The following is a 20,695-nucleotide window of genomic DNA, read 5'->3' as shown; positions in this document are numbered from 1 at the left end:
TCTGGTAAGTAAGTCCCTATCATTGTTATTCTTTTTCCCCCAAATATATCTTGAGTGTTTTCATGCATTTAAATATTCCAGTTGAACTTAATCATCATTTTAGCAAATCCTTCACAAATTTTTCACTGGGATTTCTGCTAGAATTATATTACATTTACATATGAGATTTTGAGAGAATTGACATCTTTACAATATTGAGTCTTTCATTAATTTAAGGCTTCCTTTCTTCCCTTTAGTAAATTTTTGCTGTTTGCTTTCCTTGGTCCTGCAAATTTCTTTAATTCAATCCCTGACCCGTCACTTCAATTATCCACCTGCCACCATCCTCAGCTACGTAAGACCTCTCTTCTTCCATAGAGCCTTCTAGCAAAATCCCAACTGTGGATCAATCTAAGTGCATCTTCAATATGCACACACTTGGAATGAGATACCACTTCACACCCATTAGCATGGCTGTAATTAAAAAGAAAATAATAATAATAACAAGTGTTGGCAAGGATGTAGAGAAATTGGAATGCTCATACATTACTGGTGGCAATGTAAAATGATGCAGCTATTGTGAAAAACAGTTTGGACATTCTTCAAAAAGTTAAACATAGGTTGCCAAATGGCCCAAAAATTCCACTCTTACATCTAGTCCCCAGATAATTGAAAACATATATTCACACAAGAACTTGTCCACCAATGTTCACAGCAGCATTATTCGAGATAGCCAAATAGTAAAAACAACCCAATAGTAAAAAGAACCCAAATGTCCACCAACTGATGGATAAATAAAATGTCAAAATATGGTATGTCAATAAAACGGATTATTATTCAGCCATAAAAAGGAATGAAATACTGATACATGCTGCAACATAGATGAACCTTGAAAACACCATGCTAAGCAAAAGAAGCCAGATGCCAATGACCCGCACCACCTATTACATGATTCTATTTATGTGAAAGGTCCAGAATAGACAAATCCATCGACAAAAAGTGAACTAGTAATTGCCAAGGGCAGGGGGAAGAGGAGAATGAGGAGTGAGTGCTAAAGGGTATGGAGTTTCTTTTGGGGATAATAAAAATGTTCTGTAATTAGACAGTGGTGATGGCCACACAATTTTGTGAATATACTAATAACCACTGAATTGTATAATTATAAAATGGAGAACTCTACAGTATGTGAATTAGATCTCACTAAACAATAAATAATCTTTTTTTTAAAAAAAAAAAAACATGCATATACCTGGGCTGCTTAAGGCTTCAATGGAGAATCTCCTGAACTCACAGATTGGTGTCACCATAAATTAACAGTCTTCCACCTTTAACTGGGTACCCAACAAGCCTCCCACATTTCCCAGTCTGCTCTGTCTCATCCTCTTTCTTAATGGCCAGTACCCATTTTATTACCTACTTTATTCAAATCTCCAAGCCCACCACTTCTCACTGCCAACAAAAGCATCATTCAAAGAAGAAAACTTCCCCAACATCCCATGACCAAACCTATGAACGTCAGTTCTGCACAATCCCCTCCTCCTACCCTCCCATTACAGGGAAGAGCTGTTTCCCCTCCTCTTTCAGGCTAACCGCTGTGCCCTTTATCCCAGTCTGCCATAGATCCTCCCTTCCCCCCTCTTTTAGATCTCCCAAATCAACTTTTCGCTCAGCATTTAAACACACACCTCAAAAAAAAAAAAAAAAAAAAAAGACCTGTCTTCATCAAAGCCATGCCTCCCCAGCCCAGGCCAGGCTCCACCCTCTGCTTCCTCCTGAAGGGGCAGCCTATAAGCACCATATCCTGTCTCCACCTCCTCTCTTCCACCACATTCACTCAACAAATTATTTAGTGAGCACCTACAGGGGGAAGACACAGTTCTCTACCCTGAGGATAAAACCGTGAACAAGACTGACAAGCCCTACGCTCTTGGAGGATACCTGTGAGGTGATGGAGCTGCAGACAGAGAATATGCAAGCAGCCAACAGAAGTCACTGCAGGGGTGACACTGTTATGGACCAACAGGGGTAAGGAGTCATGTTAGACGGGGTGGTCAGGAATGACCTCTCCTGAAAAGGAGACAACTGAGCCCAGACCCCCTGAGTCAAAGGAGGCAGCCATAAAAGTTCAAGGCTGAGAGCTCTTCAGACAAGCAATGGCTGCAACAATGGGCCTTGAGGTCACCATGAGCTTGGCAAGTTTGAGGAAGAGAAAAACTTCTCCAACCCCACCCCTGCAGGGCTCAGAAAGCCATGGCTATCATGTGCCCATAGGTCTCTGTGTTTTCCTCTGTCATGGAATTTGTATCACTACATTAGAGTTGCATATTTAATTGAATGTCTTCCCTAACATAAGTTTTACAAGACAGGGAGCTTAGCACATAGTAGGTGCTCAAGAAATATCCTTTCATGAGTATTCCAGGTAATCATAGCATCTGACCATAATGGCTCTTGCCTTTTTCCAGTATTTGTATTTCTTATTTCTTTATATTGTTTAATGGCATTAGCTACAATTTCCAAAACAAGGTTGAAGAACTGTGATTGTGGCAGGCATTTTTAACTGGCCATGACTTTAGTAAGAATGTTAACAGCTTTTCCTAGAAATTCTCTATTATGTCAGAGAGATAGCCTTCTATATCTCATTTACCAACAGCTTTTATTTCTTTATTTTTACGAAAAAGAAGGTGTTGAATCAAATCAAATGGCTTTTGCATATCTATCAAGATGGTCAGTCTCTTTTCTAATGAATTCATAGGCTGTATTACACTACTAGCTTTCCTAAGAACTATTCTTTTGTTTCTGGAATAAACCCTACATGATTGTGGTGAGTTGCTCGTTTAAAATAAGGAGACAGCGCAGGACTATGGATAAAAGCTGGGACTTGGGTGTCAGAGGTGACTACAAAATTAGAGAACAAAGACATTATCTATTAGGGTTAACAAATGGAATTTAAAACTGAGTCAAAAAAAAAAACTGAGTCTTAAAAAGAAAAATAAAGAAGACAAACTTCTGGTAAATAAATCTCACCAAGACCAGCCACAAAAACCCAACATTAGCAATAAGCGGCTATGACCTCAGCTGCTGCAAGGACCAGCTGGTCCCCACTTGAGTGTCACCATCCTCCTCCGTTAATGACAGAATGTAAGCCTCACAGGGCAGTTGTGTGAGACCTACATGAGACAGCGTGTGTGACCATCTCACACCACATAGCATGCTACCAGCTACCCAGGTGAACCAAAAGAAGTTCTCTCTAAAAACTGTTATTCAATCTGCTAATATTTCCTTTAGGCTTTTGACTGCTCTTCTCATGCAATACTAGCCCAATAACATGAACAAGAACATTTCCATTCCTTCTATTTTCTGAAAGATCTCAAAATACCTAGGCATTCATATATTTTGCCTTTAAACCACTTGGAAATAAATGTGTTAATGCTATATAAGAAAAAGCCCCCAAAAAGGCCTGTCTGATGGTCCCTCCCTATGATAATTCCCTTACTGCAGGAGTGAAGAAGGGAAAAGATCGACAAATCATAAATGGAGTTAACCTGGGAATCTATTTTATCTGCCTCAAGAACCTAGCATCCTATTGTTTTGGCTTTCACAAACAAGACAAGAATAAGTGGCCCCAAGAGAGAGAAGACGCAGTGGTGTAGCATCTCAATGAGGGAGAGGGCAAGGGTGGAGGTTTGACTGAATGGAATGATTTATGTTCACAGACCACATAAATGCTCTGGAGACCCGAACTTGTCATCCAGCACCCTGTTTGACATCATTCTCCACACATTGATGGACTGCCATCACCCAGCCATATAATGGGTACCAAGAAATGACCAAAGCCAGGTCCAAATGATCAAAGTTGATCCACCCCGTCCCTGGATACCACGGAAACCCTTTTGTCCTACTGGGAGACTAAGATGCTACACTTGGTCAAATCAAGCACACAGGAATTTCTCACACTTGCTTGACCTCCAACTAGGTCAGTAATGGTTCCACACTTGTCAGACAGAACCTACATAAAAATGTGACTTTCCTTTTTGCATCCCACTCCACAATAAAGAAATTGCTAGACTGGAGATGGTTAGGAGAAAAACCATGTAACTGAACCATGTCCTGTCTGATTGGTGGAATACAGAAGGGTCATTTTTCAAATATGTGAAAGACTGCCACGTGTCGAAATTAGATTTTGTGCTGTATGACCCCAAAAGGTTAAAGGAGAAGCCACAGATGAAAGTAATGGATAGAAAGATTGCAGCACCACAACTCAACAGAATAACTTACCAAAGACAGCACAGGTCAGCCAGCCTGGGAGAAAGCGCGATCACTACTGTGAAAATCAAGACATTTGACACAGATCCTGCCAAGGAGATGAAGGATCAGAGAAGTGATTTTCTAGGTAATATTTAACTCATCCTCCAAATATCAGAGTCTGTGAAAAAGTACAGAAAACAATGAAAGAAAATCTTCAAAGGCACTTGCCAGACAATGACACAAATAGGAAGCAGTGGTCTTGTTTGCACTATTTCTCCTAACTTAAATCATGCACCCCACTTCCAGCCAGCAGTGAGGCTGACTCAGTGGAATCTCCTTTGGCCCCTGACAACCATGATATGGATCTTAGTGGGTAACAAAATGGGAGGGAGGCTGGAGAACAAGCCACAAATCTGGATAATCCACACTCTTGAAAATATCCAGAAATAATAAAGAATGGGGCAAAATAAAACCACCAAAGAAAACCTGCTCCGGTTATATGAACAAAACATCCACTGAAACAGTCCAAACCTTTCTTGTTTCAAACCCAGCTTCACAAAGATATTAATTAATTAAATGTGATGGTGTTAGCGTGGACAAAGAATCCAGATGTGGGCCTTGTGGAAGTCTGTGTCAGAACGCTGAGCCTCTGCTCAGTGAACGTCTGTGTGGGGCATGAACTGTGGCTGCAATCAGAGTGGCCTCCCATCCGAGAGCCAAGGACAGAATGAAATCTGGGATCTGGGGAACAAGAGGTGATACAGCCTACTAAGGGTGAACTTGCTAATTATAACGAATCTTTACATATGTGGAAACCAAAAACTGTGGCAACTGATCTTTCACAGACTAGCGGTGTTAAAACCCAGAGCCTAAGGCCATATTCAGACTGGTTTTGGACCAGTGCGTGGTATCACTTGATCACTGTCCTGGACAGTTCAACAAACTGTGAAAAAAAGACATCAAACAACCATCATGAAATGACTTCATCTCCTCATTAAAATGCTTCATCATATAAACTGAACTACTATCAGAAATAAAGTTTCTTCAAAAACAGTGTGATATAGTTTCAAAACACTTAAATTCCAATGCTAAAAATACATCATAAGAAAAAAGACTGGGCACAGTGGCATACACCTATAATTCCAGCACTTTGGGAGGCCAAGATGGGTGGATCACTTGAGTTCAGGAATTCGAGACCAGCCTGGGCAACATGGTAAAACCGTCTCTACCAAAAATACAAATAATTAGCTGAGTGTGGTAGGTGCATGCCTGTTGTCCCAGCTAATTGGGAGGCTGAGGTGGAAGGATCGTTTGAGCCCGGGAGATGGAGGTTGCAGTGAGCCAAGACTGCACCTCTGCACTCCAGCCTGGGTGACAGAGTAAGACCCCATCTCCAAATTAAAAAATAAATACATAAAAGAAAAGTAAAAAAAGAAAGCATTTGTGCTCTTTAGCATCTTAGTACTCTAATATTGATTTAAAACAGATTAAAATTAAGCACTAGGTAAAAAAGGGTTAAAACAGATTTAGCATACGATATCAAATATGGTTCCTGAGCCAAAGTGCTTTTTTTAAAGGCAGGCACTATATGCATTTTATCTCCTGGACTTAATTTGTGTTTTGCTATGCTCAACAATTTTAATGCCAAGAGGAAGAAACTAAGTGAGAAAGGGAATGCGCTGGCCTGAACCTAGAGAGTTGATCTAATTGAACTGAAAAACTTAAAACCCTTCTCCATCTGTTCAGTACACCTGCTGATGGAGCACTAGCCCAGGTAGGGAGGAAATCCATCAGAGGCCAGTTATAAATAGACTTTTATTTCATCTGCTAAGAGCTTGGCAGCTGAGGTGGGAGGGCTGCCTACATTGGCAGCCAGGCAGAAGCTCTGGGCTGCTTTTATGTTGAGGTAAAAGGAGTGGAGAGACAGAGAACTAAAAAAAAAAAATTCCCAACAACTCATTTGACAACCAACCACCAGTCATTAGTTTGTTTAAAACGTGCCAGGCATTTCTGATAAGTGCTGGAGACCTGCAAAGATCCATCACACCCCCTCGTGAGGACTGCACAGAATCTAATGGGAAACAGCCTCGCCAATTGCTCACAGGCCAAAGTTTCTACGTGCAAACTTCCTCGGGGTGTTTATAAAATGAATCAAGAGAAGAGGGCATGAATAATATGATAGTGCCTTAACTTTCTGAGTATGGGGTCAATGTAAACTCTAAATGTACCAAAATATAAATCAGGAAAAAAAAGTCTTTGTGGAAGAGAGGAACCAGCAGTTCTAATCCACAGACTATCACAAGGACTGTAACTGGCAGGTGACATTCCGGCTCCTCCTTCTAGGTGCAAGTCAGTGGGAGTCACTACTCTTCACATCCCATCAGCCACTAGGGTGGTACCTCCCACCTAGTGAGGGCTCAACAAACAGGAGTTAATGTGAATGAATCAACAGCCAGGGAAATCATGAAAGGATCTTGCCCTGTGAGTGAAAATGGATCCAATGGGTATCTCCAGGAAGGCCTGATGTGAATGTTTGCAACAGAGACTTAAGAACAAACGTCAGAGATTATATGTCCAAATAGGACCACTGAGAACGGGGGTGTAAAGGAGAAAAAATTTATATTTCTCTCACTTGCAGAAGTCTGGGCTCAGGAAGGCCTTCCTCATACCCTTCAGGAACATGAAGTATATTATCAAGAAGACAACGACCCCTATATTCTGTCACCACCAAGGACAACAAAAGAAATGGGAGTGATTGGTGGGAAGGGACAGCTGGGTTAAATATGAGGAAGAATTTCCTGACAGCAAAGGTTATTAAACACTGTAAAGGCAAACTAAAGGAGATTAGGGATGCTCTCTCTGGCGGTCTTTAAAAACTAGAATCACTTAGCAATATCCGGGGATAATTTAGGTACAGTTCTGCCCACTCCTCTGGCCTTTTTCAGTGCTCTAATTCATCCCCTGGCCCGGACAAGACAAGCTCACCACGGTAAACTACTGTCACATTCTGTTCCATAACAAGCTCTCAGAAGGAGAATAAGCATTAAGAAAATGACAAAAGCTCTCTTGGAAGTAAAACTCATTTTTCTTTATTTAAACAGCATGTTGGGTTTTTGTGGTTTTCTTTTGCTTCTTTTTCCTTTTTTAAAAATGCTTACATACAGAAATAGCTAAACAAAACTCAACTACACTGATCTGTTATTGAAAAGCATTAGAAGGAATCCAGGTGGAAGATGAAACAGGAATGTTCTGAGTCAGAGACGCACAGAATATCTCATTATGTACCTCTTTGCTAGGCACTGAGTACAAGTACCACAGGGACTGCTGCCCAGAGATTCTAGCATCTGTTTCTCAGGAGGTCAGAAAAGGAGATTTGCATCGGTTTGGTTACAAGGGGGCAAACTAAATGACCTCTAAGACACTAAAACTCTAGAGTGTTTATTTTTCAGAGTGCTATACTTAGTGTTAAATTAAAAAAAAAACACTCATGAAACTCTCATATTCTGAAAGATCCATGTTCTCTAAAAAATGTGAATTTTGACTCTCCCTCTAAGTTGCAGAGGGACAGGAAGGTGAGGAAAAGCAGGATCCTTTCTCCTCTCCTAACAGTCACTGCACTTGGCCACATTTACTGATCTGTAGTCCTTCACCACTGTATCATCAGCTGGGTGATGGCAGCGGTTATCTGTGTTCTATCCATGATGTGGCCTCATCACTCAGCACTGAGGGACTCAGAGACTAAATGAATAATGGGCTGACAGCTGCATGGATGGAAGGATGGGGTAGATGGTTGCGTAGGTGGGTGGGAAGGTGGATAGATGGGGTAGGTGAATGGGTAGGTGGGTAGAGGGGTAGGTGGGTGGAGGGAAAGGGTAGGTGGGTAGAGGGGTAGGTGGGTGGAGGGGAGGGGTAGGTGGGTAGGTGGGTGGGTAGTTAGGTGGGTGGGTGTGTGAGTGGGTAGGTAGGTGGGTGGGTAGCAGACAGAAGGAATGACCTAAGGACACATTCCCAAGGGTGTATGGAGAGGCTACCATAAAAGCAGCAACTTAGTATATTCTCCTGGTGGTCCCATGACAGAGTGAACAAATGTGAAATCACGAGAAGCACAACAAATCTGGAAGCAGAGGACTTGATTTAAACTCTAGCATTGCTACTAACAAGGCCAGGCACTTCACTTCTCTGGGCCTCTATTTCCTCACCTGAAACGTGTGTGGTGTGTGTGTCTGCCAGTCTCTCTCACAGAGTTGCACTGACTTACATAACCTAGAGAAAACAGGGTTTGTAATTAAACAACAGTCATTATTTTCATATACTCTTTATTGAAGTTTTCCTTAAAACTTTTAAACAGTAGAGGAATGGTGCAGAGACGGTGACTGGAGCCAAATGCTGATTCCAGGTAAGAACTCAGTAAGTGGAGAAAGAAGGAAATATCAAAGCTAGCCAATGAGAGGACATTTCACTGGTTCCTATATGCTGAAGGGAGGCTCACTCCCTGCAGTGAATGGCAAACGAGTACAATAAGGCCAACTGGAATTGACTGAGCAAAGCGTATGGCCACTGTCCTTAAGAAAGGCAAGTCTGTGAGATCCAGACCTCAAGGTCTGACTTCCACGTTTGGGTTTGCAAGCCCACTCTTCCCTCACCTGTTAATATCTGCCCAGAACCTCACCTATGACTGTGGCAAACCATCAGCAGACACGCAGTGGTGCCAAATGTTTGAACAACCAAGGAGGGTTCCTATAGGATTGTGGAAAGAGTATCCTTTCCTATTCCAATTTTAAAACAGATGTATAATTACTAAAGCAGTTTCATATACACGGTTACTAGCAGGGAAAGAGGGAGTGCTGCCTAAAATACTCCACACCCGCCTGGTCCTCCTGGTTTCTGTATCTTCTGTGTGTTCTTTTGTTTTGCAAAGTGATTTGGAAGATTAGGTGGGTTTTGTTTAGACGGGACAGCATGAGCAAAGTCGGTGAATAAGTGCTACTTGATTGCACAACAAAAGATACACAAGGAGCCTCAGCCACAACTCAATCCACTTGCCCCAACAGTGTGCATTTCTCAATTAAGTTATTTTGTTAGCAAGACTACTGGTTAGGGGAAGGAGAAAGCGCTTATTGCACCGAGATTATTCACTGTATAGAAAGCACTATAATCAGATCAACAGAACATTCTTTCTAAGGGCCCTAGAACTCCTATTTGGTAACGTTGCAGATGCAATGGGAATGTGCCTACATTATCGGTGTGCTATAGCAGTCCCTGCAAATAATAGAGTAAAACTCCACAATACTCTTTAATTCAATGATGGATGCCTGGGAACTAAGAATCTGCCTGACATTTCAAGTTGACCAAAAGTTTACATGGAAAATAAGAAACTTTTTCCTCTAGATGTTAATTAAGGAGATAAAATTCTGATGCATTCTAAGAAATTAGTCCCATTAGCCCTCTCTGCCTCATCGGAAGGCATGGATTGTAAGCATGTATTATTACTAAAATCACTTCTGAAAATGAAAAATGAAAACATTCCAATTTTTCAAACATATTCCATAGTTAATTTCCAAAGTTGCCATAAGGAAAATGAGAAAAAAAAAGATTGAGAAGGTATCTTCGATGAGCATAACAAAGGATTAGTTAATATGATACAAATTAGTAAAAATAAAACAACTCAAAAGAATACTGTGCAAAGCATATGAATACAGAATGCACAGAAAAGGAAATCTAAATTACCAATATTAAAAGATGTTCAATCTCACTAAGTAATCAGCTATACCAATAAAAATAACAGCAAAATATTCCTTGCCCATGAGATTGACAAGAATTTTAAAGTCTGGTACTACCAACTGTTGGTGAAGATACAGTGAGACAAGAACATTGATACTCTAGCACAGGAATATAAATGGGTACTGGAAACCAAAAGTAAAATTCTAAGCCCCTCTCAACCATCTGAATGGACCTCTCCTCTTGGCCAAGGGCATTCCAAAGTCAACCTGAAAAACCAGTTCAGGCTATGATGTGAAGGGGGGTTGGACATGCCTCATTATATCCTTCTCCCTTTTGGAATTCAGGAAAAGCAGGCCAGCATTAATATCAACACAGACCTTAAGTCTGATAAGAAACATTTACAATCTATTCTCTCTGAAACCTGCTACCAGGAGGCTTCAACTGCATGATAAAACCTTGGTCTCCACAACCCCTTAGCATAACCCAGCCATTCCTTCTTATTGAGGATAATTCTTTCAACCAGTCGCCAATCAAAATTTTTGTATCTACCTATGACCTAGAAGCCCCTGATTCAAGTTGTCCTACCCTTCCAGATCAAACGAGTGTACATCTTACAGGTATTGAATGATGTGTTTTACGTCTCCCTAAAAGGTATAAAACCAAGCTGTACCCCCATCACCCTGGGCACATGTCAGGACCTCCTGAGGCTGTGTCACAGACGCATCCTTAACCTTGGCAAAATAAACTTTCTAAACTGATTGAGACCTGTCTCAGATACTTTTGGGTTCACATTACAAATACTTGGGAGAATGGCGTGGCATTACTGAGTAAAGCTGAAATATTCAGAAACTGGGCTCCATTTCTAAGTCCTCCTCTAGAGATCACCCAGATGTGTAGGAGGGTCATGACAACATGGGTAGCACAAAGCAGATCCCTAAACGCCCATCCACAGAAGAATGGCTACACTAAAATGAGACACTCTACAGCCTTATACCCACATTAGCAATAGAGATAACGCTCAGAAATATCTAATTTCATTTGCAAAAGGATACCAACAGTGTAAAATATTTTATCTAAGTTTTTAAACATGTAAAATATATTGTTTATGGCTACATGTATACGCCGTAATTCCAGAAAAATGTGCATGAAAGTGTTCTACACCAATTTCAGACGTGAGAGAGTAAGGCTTTAGTTATATCCTTATTTTTTTTTTTTAAACATCTGAGGAAAATAAATATGGCATTTGTCACTTCTGAATAATGGGTATATGGGTATTCATTCTACTTTATTTAATACTTTGCTATCTTTTTGAAGGTCTTCGATATTTAAACAATTTTAAAGCATTTTAAATATATATATATATAACACAGTCTGTTGGAATGAACAGCTGAAAAGCATACAGAATTAGGTACATTATCTTTATCCATCATCCTCATGTGTCTGGAGAAACTAAACTAGACAATTGTCTCCCATGTTTGTGATACCTATCAGCTAAATTGCTTTCAGGCACATTATCTCACTTAATATTCTGAACAACCCTTTGATATAGGTATTATGACAGCCACTTCACTTATAGGAAAAGTCAACCTTTAGAGTTTTGGAGATTTTCCCAAGATTATCCAGTTAGTAAATGACGCAAAACTGGGATCTCACACTGTCAATGCTACAGCACAGATGACCCGTAAGAACCCTGACAATATATTATTCCAAAGTTACATGCATCATCTTTAAGATCTGTTCTGAAGCTACAGGTTTGAATTCACAAATGAAATAGAATACTTTATCACTGACATTTTTAAAGCCTTCAGTCAAATCTGTTTCTTCTGACTATTTTTAATATACTGACCTCTTCTAAAAATAAGTTGCACAAGTCTGATAAAACCTCGCATGTTAATAACAAAAAAAATGGAAATCTTACCCAGGTAGCGTATTCCCTCCTTTTAAAAATAATTTTTCTAAATTAATAAAGTAGAAACTATAATGTCATCTCTTATATTCTTTTATTCAATGTGCTAGTGGTAAACACATACTAATCTCTGGGTAGCTAGTGATTAAAGAAGGCTCAGTCCCTAATTTGAGAATGTAACTATCATTAAACAAGTTATCAAACACAAGTAGCACCAACAACATAAGCTAAATTTAAGGAATACAGAGCTGAGACACTGTCCAGGTTACTGCACCCAGTACAAAACTAACAATAAAACTAACAGTATCAACTATGGGTAGCCTGAATTTCACCCTCACCTACCAATAATAAGGTACCCTCCTACTCCCCCACCTCACAGAAATGAGGGAGTGCCCCCCTTTCCCCTGCTAGCACAGTGTCAGAGAAGGTTTGTTAACACAGAAGGCTTAAATAAAATCCAGTCTCATAGCATAGTACCCAACATGCCTGGATATAATCAAAATCATTTATCATACCAAGAACCAGGAAAACCTCAATTTAAATGAGAAAAGACAGTCAAGAGATGCCAACAATGAGATGGCACAGATGTTGGAATTATCTGACAAGGATTTGAAAGTAGCCATTATAAACATGTTTCCACAAACAACTAAAAATGGGCATGAAACAAATTTTAAAAACAGAAAGTCTCAGTAAAGACACAGCAGATAAAATAACTGAAATTAAAACTCACCCGGTGAGCTAAACAGCAGAATGAAGATGACAGAGAAAAGAATAGGTGAATCTGAAGGTAAGAACAATAGAAATTACCCAATCTGAACAGTAAAGAGAAAATAGACTTAAAAAATAATCAGTATCAAGCACTGGTAGAACTATAACAAAGTTTTAATATTCACATCCTCCAAGTCTTGGAAGGAAAGGAGAAAGAGGGCATACCTGGGGAAGTATTCAAAGAAATAATGCCTGACAACTTTCCCAATTTAGCAAAAGACATAAACCTACATATTCAAGAAGGTGAATGAGCCCCAAACAGGATACACCCAAAGAAATCCACAAAAAGGCACAACATAACACATTCCTTGAAAACTAAGGACACAGCAAGATTTTGAAAGTAGTGATAGAAAAAGGACATCTTAGCTGAAGGGCAAAACAATTCAAATGACAGCAGATTTCTCATCAGAAAACACAAAGGCAAAAGAAGGGAGTACAACTGAAGTTGCGCTGAAGAAAAGAAATTGTCAATCCAGAATTCCACTTTTGGGGATATACTCAAAAGAACTGGAAACAGGAGCTCAAAGAGATATCTGTGCACTCATGTTCATAGCACCATTATTCACAACAGCCAAAAGGTAGAAGCAACCCAAGTTTCCACTGACAGATGAATGGAGAAAGAAAATGTGGTCTGTCCATACAATAGAGTATTATTCAGCCTCATAAAAGAAGGAAATTCTGACATATGCTAAAACATGTATGAATCCTGAGGACATTATGCTAAGTGAAAGAAGCCAGTCACAAAAGGACAAACACTGTATGATTCCACTTATATGAGGTAACTGAAGTAGTCAAATTCATAGAGACAGAAAACAGAATCATGGTTGCCACGATTCTGTTGCGGGGTTTGGGGAAGGGAAGAATAGAAAGTTATTGTTTATGGGTACAGAATTTTGGTTTTGCAAGATGAAAAGACTTCTGTGGCTTGATGACGGTAATGGCAGCATAACAATGTGAATGTACCTGATACCACTTAAAAATGGTTAAGACGGTAAAATATGTTATGCATATTTTATCACAATTTCTAAAAATTAAAAAAATAATTTTGTAAAAAATAAATAATATCTACCATTTATTAAGTATTTACTACATACCAGACACTATGCTAAGAGCTCTGCATGTATTTCCTTATTTCTCCTCCCAAAATCGTGTGAGGGAAATACCATGATCCCTGTTCTGCAGATGAAGAAATTAGGTTTACATAACTTGGCCAAAGTCCCACAACCAAAAAATTGAGTCAAAATTCAAACTCAGTTTGGGGAGATGCTGAGGAACATTATCTCTAACCCAAGATGGTAAAGGACTATTTGTTTCAAAGGCAGCTTTCCCATGAATACAGCTAAGGTGAAACACTCCTGGGTCTTTGAGAACAATTTGATCTTTTCAGATGAGGTACAATAACTTAGAAGGGCTAATAGGAAAAGAGATATAAATGGCATTGATAGACAAGGATAAAAGAATGGCATCACTCCAGAGGGACTAATTCTTCAGTATTTTGCACAAAACCTCCAGATCCACACATAAGCGGTATTCTAATTGTGTAAGACTGAGAGATTCTTAACTGTAAGAGAAGAAAATGTTCATCTCCTCTGATAACGTGCAATACAGAACACACACAGGTAACATTTTTCACTTTCTGCTTGCTTTTGGAGAAATAAAATAACCTGAGCACAACTCACAGCCAAACTTTTAAGCCGAGCTTTGCAGAGGTGGTACAATTATTCAGAATCTGATGAGTTTCAGAATAAACTCCTAACTCCAGTACTCTCAAAACCTTTTCTTTCACTTGATCTAAATTTCTACTTACTCATCCTCCCCTGTTTCACCATGTTCTCTAGAACACTTCTGATCACATCCCCTAGCCCCCTAGACTCCATGGTCAGATACTGGAACACTGCCCTCCCTGGCCACAGACCTTTGACCTTCTCCCAATACCTGCTATTCCAGTTCCAAGCCTGTATGCACCCCAGGACCTCCACAAGCACAATGGGGACTTGGTACCTTCCTGCAGCAGATCAAGGCACAGGGCTTGGGCAGCAAAGCAGAGGCTAAATTCCAGCCCCTCACCGCCTTGGACACAGAACTATACACAATGCTCCTGACTCTGCCTCTCCCTCTCCTGGGCCTCAAAACCTCCCTGGAGAAAGACCCAGAAAGACGATGTTCAACATGAACTGGCCTCAGCAACCCATTTACATCCCCCCATGCAGCCCCTCAATAACACCTTATGCCCTCTCAACGCCTGCGGTTGCTGATATTGCAGTCTAACCCAGGATCCCACATTCACCCTTGCTCCCTCAAAGGCCCCTGGTGCTGCAGCTACAACAGGACTGAAGCTGCTTGCTGGGCAGCGCCCTCAACTCTGCCCAACTGCCCTCACCACCTTCTCTGTCTCCATCCCCTCTGCCTTTGTCCTGCCCTCAAAGGAAACACTTTAAACTCACTGGGCACTCCACTGGCCTGCTGCATGCTCAGGCCACACCACCAAGTCCTAAGGTACAATATGGGATGCTTTGGGAAAATGAGGACAGAGGGAATGCAAGACAACAGAGGGCTGGCCAGAGAGAAAGCCGGTGTCCAGGGCCACCCCATACCAGGCAAGTCCTTGTTTCATATCATCTCCAATGGTCACCGCAAGAGGGCCTAATGTGGTCACAAATAATGTGGCCCTCTGCTGCACCCCTCTAAACCCATAACCAGCAACAGAGAAACAAGATAAAGAAAGCACAGTACTTTTTGTTTTTCTATCCATGAAGGAAAAAACACTCTCTTAGTCAAATAAGACTCAACAAGCTAATACTCTGGTTCGCCACTCAGTTTATTTCTTCCATGAATACTTATTAAGTGGCCATTGTGTACCAGTCCCTGTGCCCAGCATGGCTGCTTGGATTACATGGAATAACAGGCGAAGGTATTTGGTAACCTGAAAAGGTACCTACATTCATCAATTATTCCTATCCTCTCCTCTACCCAACTACACTAGGAATTCCTATGGGCAGCAATTATATCTTTTGCCTGGCACAGAGCAAGTCCACTGGGAGTATCTCCTGAATGACCTCAGCAGTGTATACCCACGGCTGAGACACTTCTCATCTCCATTCCATGGGCCACCAGCTCTGCCTCACGCCTGGGCCACCAAAGCAGCCTACAAGTACATCTCCTCAGATCACGTGACTTTTATCTCCTCTTCAAAGATGAACCTATGCCTTCTTTTTGTATCAGAGATCAACTGCATGGAATAAACTTAGGCCACTGAGTTAAATGCACTCTCTCTCTCTCTCTCACTCACAAATATACATACACACGAACCACTAGAATATAGAAAGTGAACTGATAGGTCCATTTAAAATACAGCACACCCCCTAGCAAACCTTCTTTCAAAGGGCCATGCTGGCCTCAGGATGTGGGATGGGCCTTATCTTCCTCCTTTGTCTCACAACAGAAAACAAAGGAAAGAAAAAAATCCCACATAAACAGGCCACTGTTGTTTACGTTGCAGCCACATCTTCGAAGGTTCAATTACACCTGCTTTGACATATGTAAGATCTAGCATGTGAGCAGTGGCTCAATCTCAGTTTCTTCCTCCCTGATTTGAATTGCTTATTTTACATGTCTGTCAGAAGACTTGAACAACTCAAGTTTTCTGGCCAATAAAATGTAACAACCAAAATAGTCATAAAACAAGATTCTTACAGCTACGTGTAATTCAACTAATCTCCTGATTTTTTATAATCACACTCTACAATACGTGTATTGTACAAGAAAAGTGAACATACTTTGTTGAAATTAATCTCATTATAGTACTGCCTTTTTCTATCTAGGCGTTTAAATTTTATTTTAAATCTATTCCCTCTTCCATCCCCCTTACCCAAAATAACTTTATCAATAAAATATTAGCATATTTAAGTGAGTGCTCAATAAACATTTGTTGAATAAATGAATAAATGAGCAAGTAATTATAAAATACTGGACTAACGCTTCCTGAGAAGTTCGCATTAATTTGTAGAATAATGTGCTTGTATGTTCAGGTACATACATCAAAATGGAATTTAATAATAGGTATCAAGTAGCAGTTAAATATTAACGCATTTCTGCCTTAATAATTTTACTTCGAAATATTATACAATTCAAACGACAATAAATATGAGGTGAGATAGGGTTCATTTACAATCAAACCAATAGTATTTATATACTTTAAAATAAGATTTGAAATACTAATATGGAAATAGTTAATAACCTAAATGTCAACGTGTTTGTAGTACAAAAGGTCTAAAAATAAAGAAGCATGCATTATGTTACAACTAAATGTCTTTTTAAAAAAATGTAATCAACGCAACTTCTTAATCACACTTTTTTTTTAAAAAAAGCTTGCAAAAAGACGTGTCTATTCTACCCGTTTTACAAGGAACATCTTTATGGGAGATTTTCTTTCATTTTAAGCTATGTAATCAGTAGGCCAGAGAGAATTTCTATTGGTAAGAAACTTCAGTGACTATAATAGCTAATATTTATCAAATTTTAAGTTTAATATACACTGTAAAATGTAGTTTTACCAGTATCGAAAAATTTAATATTTCTTAAGGTATATTCTGACATATTTGTATTTTAATTCACCTACTTTTGATCATACTGTTGGAAATTAATTGGACATGAAATAGTTTGGATATAAGTTTGTTCTGAGTTCGCTGCAAAGAAGTTAAGAAATCAGCTAGCAAAAATTATTTTAACTTCAAGAAAAAATGGACTTAAAAATTAAATAAGTTATATATTTACCAAACCTAAATGGCAAGAAGTTATGTTAAATGTTTAAGAAGTAAATGGAAGTAAATATAAATCGGCAATAAGACGGTCAGTATTAAAATGAAGCTCAATTTAAACTTGTTTGCTGAACTCTTTTTGTTTCATATATTGTTGTTTTTTAGTATAAGCATGAATGATCCTGTAATCAATTCAAAAAGGAAGACTGCAGTCAGGCAAACATTGCCTTCCGAGTGCCTATCAGCATGTCTTTCATGTCTTGGCGTCCATTTTAGGAGTATCAGCGAGGTAGTGTATAAAGGAGCTTATTAAACAAAGGTTGTCATTTTGGCAACACACATAAATGTTAAGTGATTTCATTTTACAGAAAATCAAAATGTTGATTAATTAAAAAGTTGAAGAACATACTTAAGCTTAACTGTTCAAACACCTCTGTTAGATTTCATATATTTTTCAATCATATTTATATATTAAATGCCATTTTCAGGATTGCTGATGTGTCACTATAATTTTATAAAAAACATCTGAAACAATCATTTAAGGCGCGCAATAATGGAAAGCTATAGACAGGTTTTTATTGTCGAAGGATTAACAAATCAATGATTACATACTCAAAACAAAAGCACAGATCCAGGGGCAGTCTTTTATACTGCCCAAAATGATGAGTACTTATGTGAATAGATACAATTTTCCTGTATTCTTTCAGCATATAAAATAAAAAGAAAATACATGATTATAGGAAGTCATAACCTAATCCTACAAGTCAAACTGTCTTTAAAAACAGAATACTTACAATGAGGGTGATCCACAGTAACACATGCCTTACAGTTAACCTCTCCTACAATAACGCTGATTTTTAAGAACAGAACTATCACAATCCAATCATAATCAGGCCTAATAGGGAAGATTTATTGTTCAGAAATTAGATATAAAGTATATATCTAAGTAAAACACCAGGTAGTATTAAAAAGAAAATCGGTAAACTTTCTAAATTTTCCTTCTACTTAAAACATTTTGAGAGAGCCAGGCTACAGTAATCGTTTAATTATAAAATCTAATCAACCAAAAATAAGGAATTTTTCTCCAAGTATTGCAAACACAGCTCACCACTTCTTCTCCAAAAGATTTAAATTTCTATTCTCTACCATTCCCAGCCATTTCTGCCAACATCATAAAAATCACCTTTCATCATTTCCTTCTCACAATGAGAATTCACTAATCGCATACATCTCTTAGACATAGACACCTCCCCACCCACCTCCCAAAAATGGTTCAGAGCAAAGACACACAAAAAAATAATGACCAAGCTCACATTTCTTGTTTGCCCTTCAAGCGAAGTCTGGTGTCTTCAGCTTGCCTTTCTGGTCTTCAGTGTTGTCACTAATTGCTGGGGGATGTAGTTTAGGACAGCATGAAGCAGCAGAAATAAAAGCTGTTGCTTTAAGAAAACGTTTTCTTAAACACATGGATAAAATAACTTTTACTCTGACTTCCTGGCTGGGCTGCATAAAATCTTAGAAAGGCTCCTTGAAAAGTTAATGTCTATAAATGTCTAAAAATAAAATAAAATAAAATCTAAAAACTTACGTTCTGAACACATTCCGAAGGATGTCTTTCTGATTTGATTTGAAAGCAGGTTTGTATTGATGAACAAACTTTATTTTGTAGAAAATTAATATTCCCTCTAATTAGAAATTTGCCTTGCCATCTTCTATATTAATCCTGTCTCTCATGGTATAATCATACATGCAAAAAATGGAATATAGTATTTCCCAAATGCATGGACACTATGGAAGCTTCGTTTTGAAAAAGGCTTTTATTTCCCTTAATACTGGTGACTAAACGTCATTGTATGTACCAACACTTTCAAATAGCCCAAGAGACTTAAAAAGCCTTCTAAGTTTGAAAACCAAAAAGTTCTGAGTTTTTCTGTACCCCAGGACGGTTTTCTTTCCTGAAGCTCAAGCCGAGAAAGCAGACAAAAGAAGCTGATTTGACTGAGCTGTGCCAAGTCTTGCCTTTTTTTCTTTCCTCAGCTCTCCCTCTGCCTCTCTCTCTCCCTCTTTCTCTCTCTCACTCTTTTGCTCCCAGTATGGCAACCTTCCGAGCAGTCTTGGCGGAGGTCCAGGCTGTGCCAGTCTGTCTGAATTCTTGTCTCCAAAAGATGTCCTTTGCGGATCAATTAATACATTTGAAAACAGGAAACCGTGGTACGGTACCCAAATCCTGGCACCAACAGCATCGACTTCTGCCAAATCACCTTACAGATTTCATGGTATCCTACCTTTCATAATTATTACTAACATGTTCCCGGAGCAATAATGGAGTACTAGAAGCCATTCACTGCTCAGCAATAAGGAATCTGTTCCCTAGAAATGTCCATATGCGACATATGCACAACCTGCAATAAATCAAATTTCTCCTGTGAGAAGAGATGTATGTAACTTTAATAAGCACCACATACTGTATTTCTTTTTATAAGACTTGCTTTTCCTTGTCCTGCCGCAAAGACTCATGGGAGAATAGAAACGGAGGCATGCAGATTAAAATTAAAACTGTATGCCCAGAAATGTCATGCTTTATCCTATGGAGAATGAATATAGTTTTGATTGATCTGCAACTTTATTTTTAAGGAGGCTCTAATACAAACTGTACCTATTCAAAATTTTACTACAGATGTACGGGGGAGAAGAGTTCTTTTGATAAAACAAATAACAATAAAAAGGAAAATAAAACATCTAACGTAAAATTAATAAGAGCAAGTATCTTTTCATATTTTGACACCTCAAGTTCCAGCATAGTCACTTGTTTACTTAATTCATATTAATACAATATAATAAGCATAAATAAGTACTGTTTGCTTTTATTTTTACCATAAACACCTTTTGAAGCAAAATAGCCAGTCTGTGCTTCACACACTTACCTGGTTTAAGAAATCATTTTTACCTATGATGCTTGAACATAGAAAAGAGCTACATTCTAGAATCGTCGTTTCATAGAAAGAACCCAGAAGAGTGACTTCTAGTCCTTGATTCTGTCACGTTCTAATTTAGATAACTCAAGGTCTCAAATTGCTCATCTATCTAATCTCCTCAGTTTGCTCATTTACCACTTATGAAAATCAGTGACTTCCTACTCTTTGCTTCCAAAGTACTACATTTATGCACATAGTATACCTTCATCCTAACTGCATAGTAATTAGTTAAGTTTGTGTGCTCTGCCAGTCAAATGTGTCATGTTCACAATTAGGATCATGTGTCATTTATCTAAGAAAACTGAAAGTCTTGCATACAGCCTTCCATATACAGCTGTCCAACA

The 20,695-nt window shown here is 39.0% G+C and overlaps 1 protein-coding gene across 8 annotated transcripts in view; it reads right to left on the bottom strand.

Annotated features, from left to right (window-relative positions):
- MSRA (methionine sulfoxide reductase A) overlaps nucleotides 1-20,695 on the bottom strand; it is a 424,140-nt gene that overhangs the window by 363,411 nt on the left and 40,034 nt on the right. The window contains exon 1 of one of the 8 annotated variants that reach the window (XM_057302966.2): nucleotides 18,965-19,702. The exons of the other annotated variants lie outside the window; for them this stretch is intronic. Coding sequence (XP_057158949.1) covers nucleotides 18,965-18,977 — 13 coding nt within the window. The 5' untranslated portion in view covers nucleotides 18,978-19,702. Of the gene's footprint in view, nucleotides 1-18,964; nucleotides 19,703-20,695 lie in introns of those variants that run through there. 8 annotated transcript variants of the gene reach the window in all.

Source organism: Pan paniscus, chromosome 7, assembly GCF_029289425.2.
Source record: "Pan paniscus chromosome 7, NHGRI_mPanPan1-v2.0_pri, whole genome shotgun sequence".
NCBI lineage: Eukaryota > Metazoa > Chordata > Mammalia > Primates > Hominidae > Pan > Pan paniscus.
Note: the sequence above shows the minus strand (reverse complement) of the source record. Positions and strands in the feature narration are given on the sequence as shown.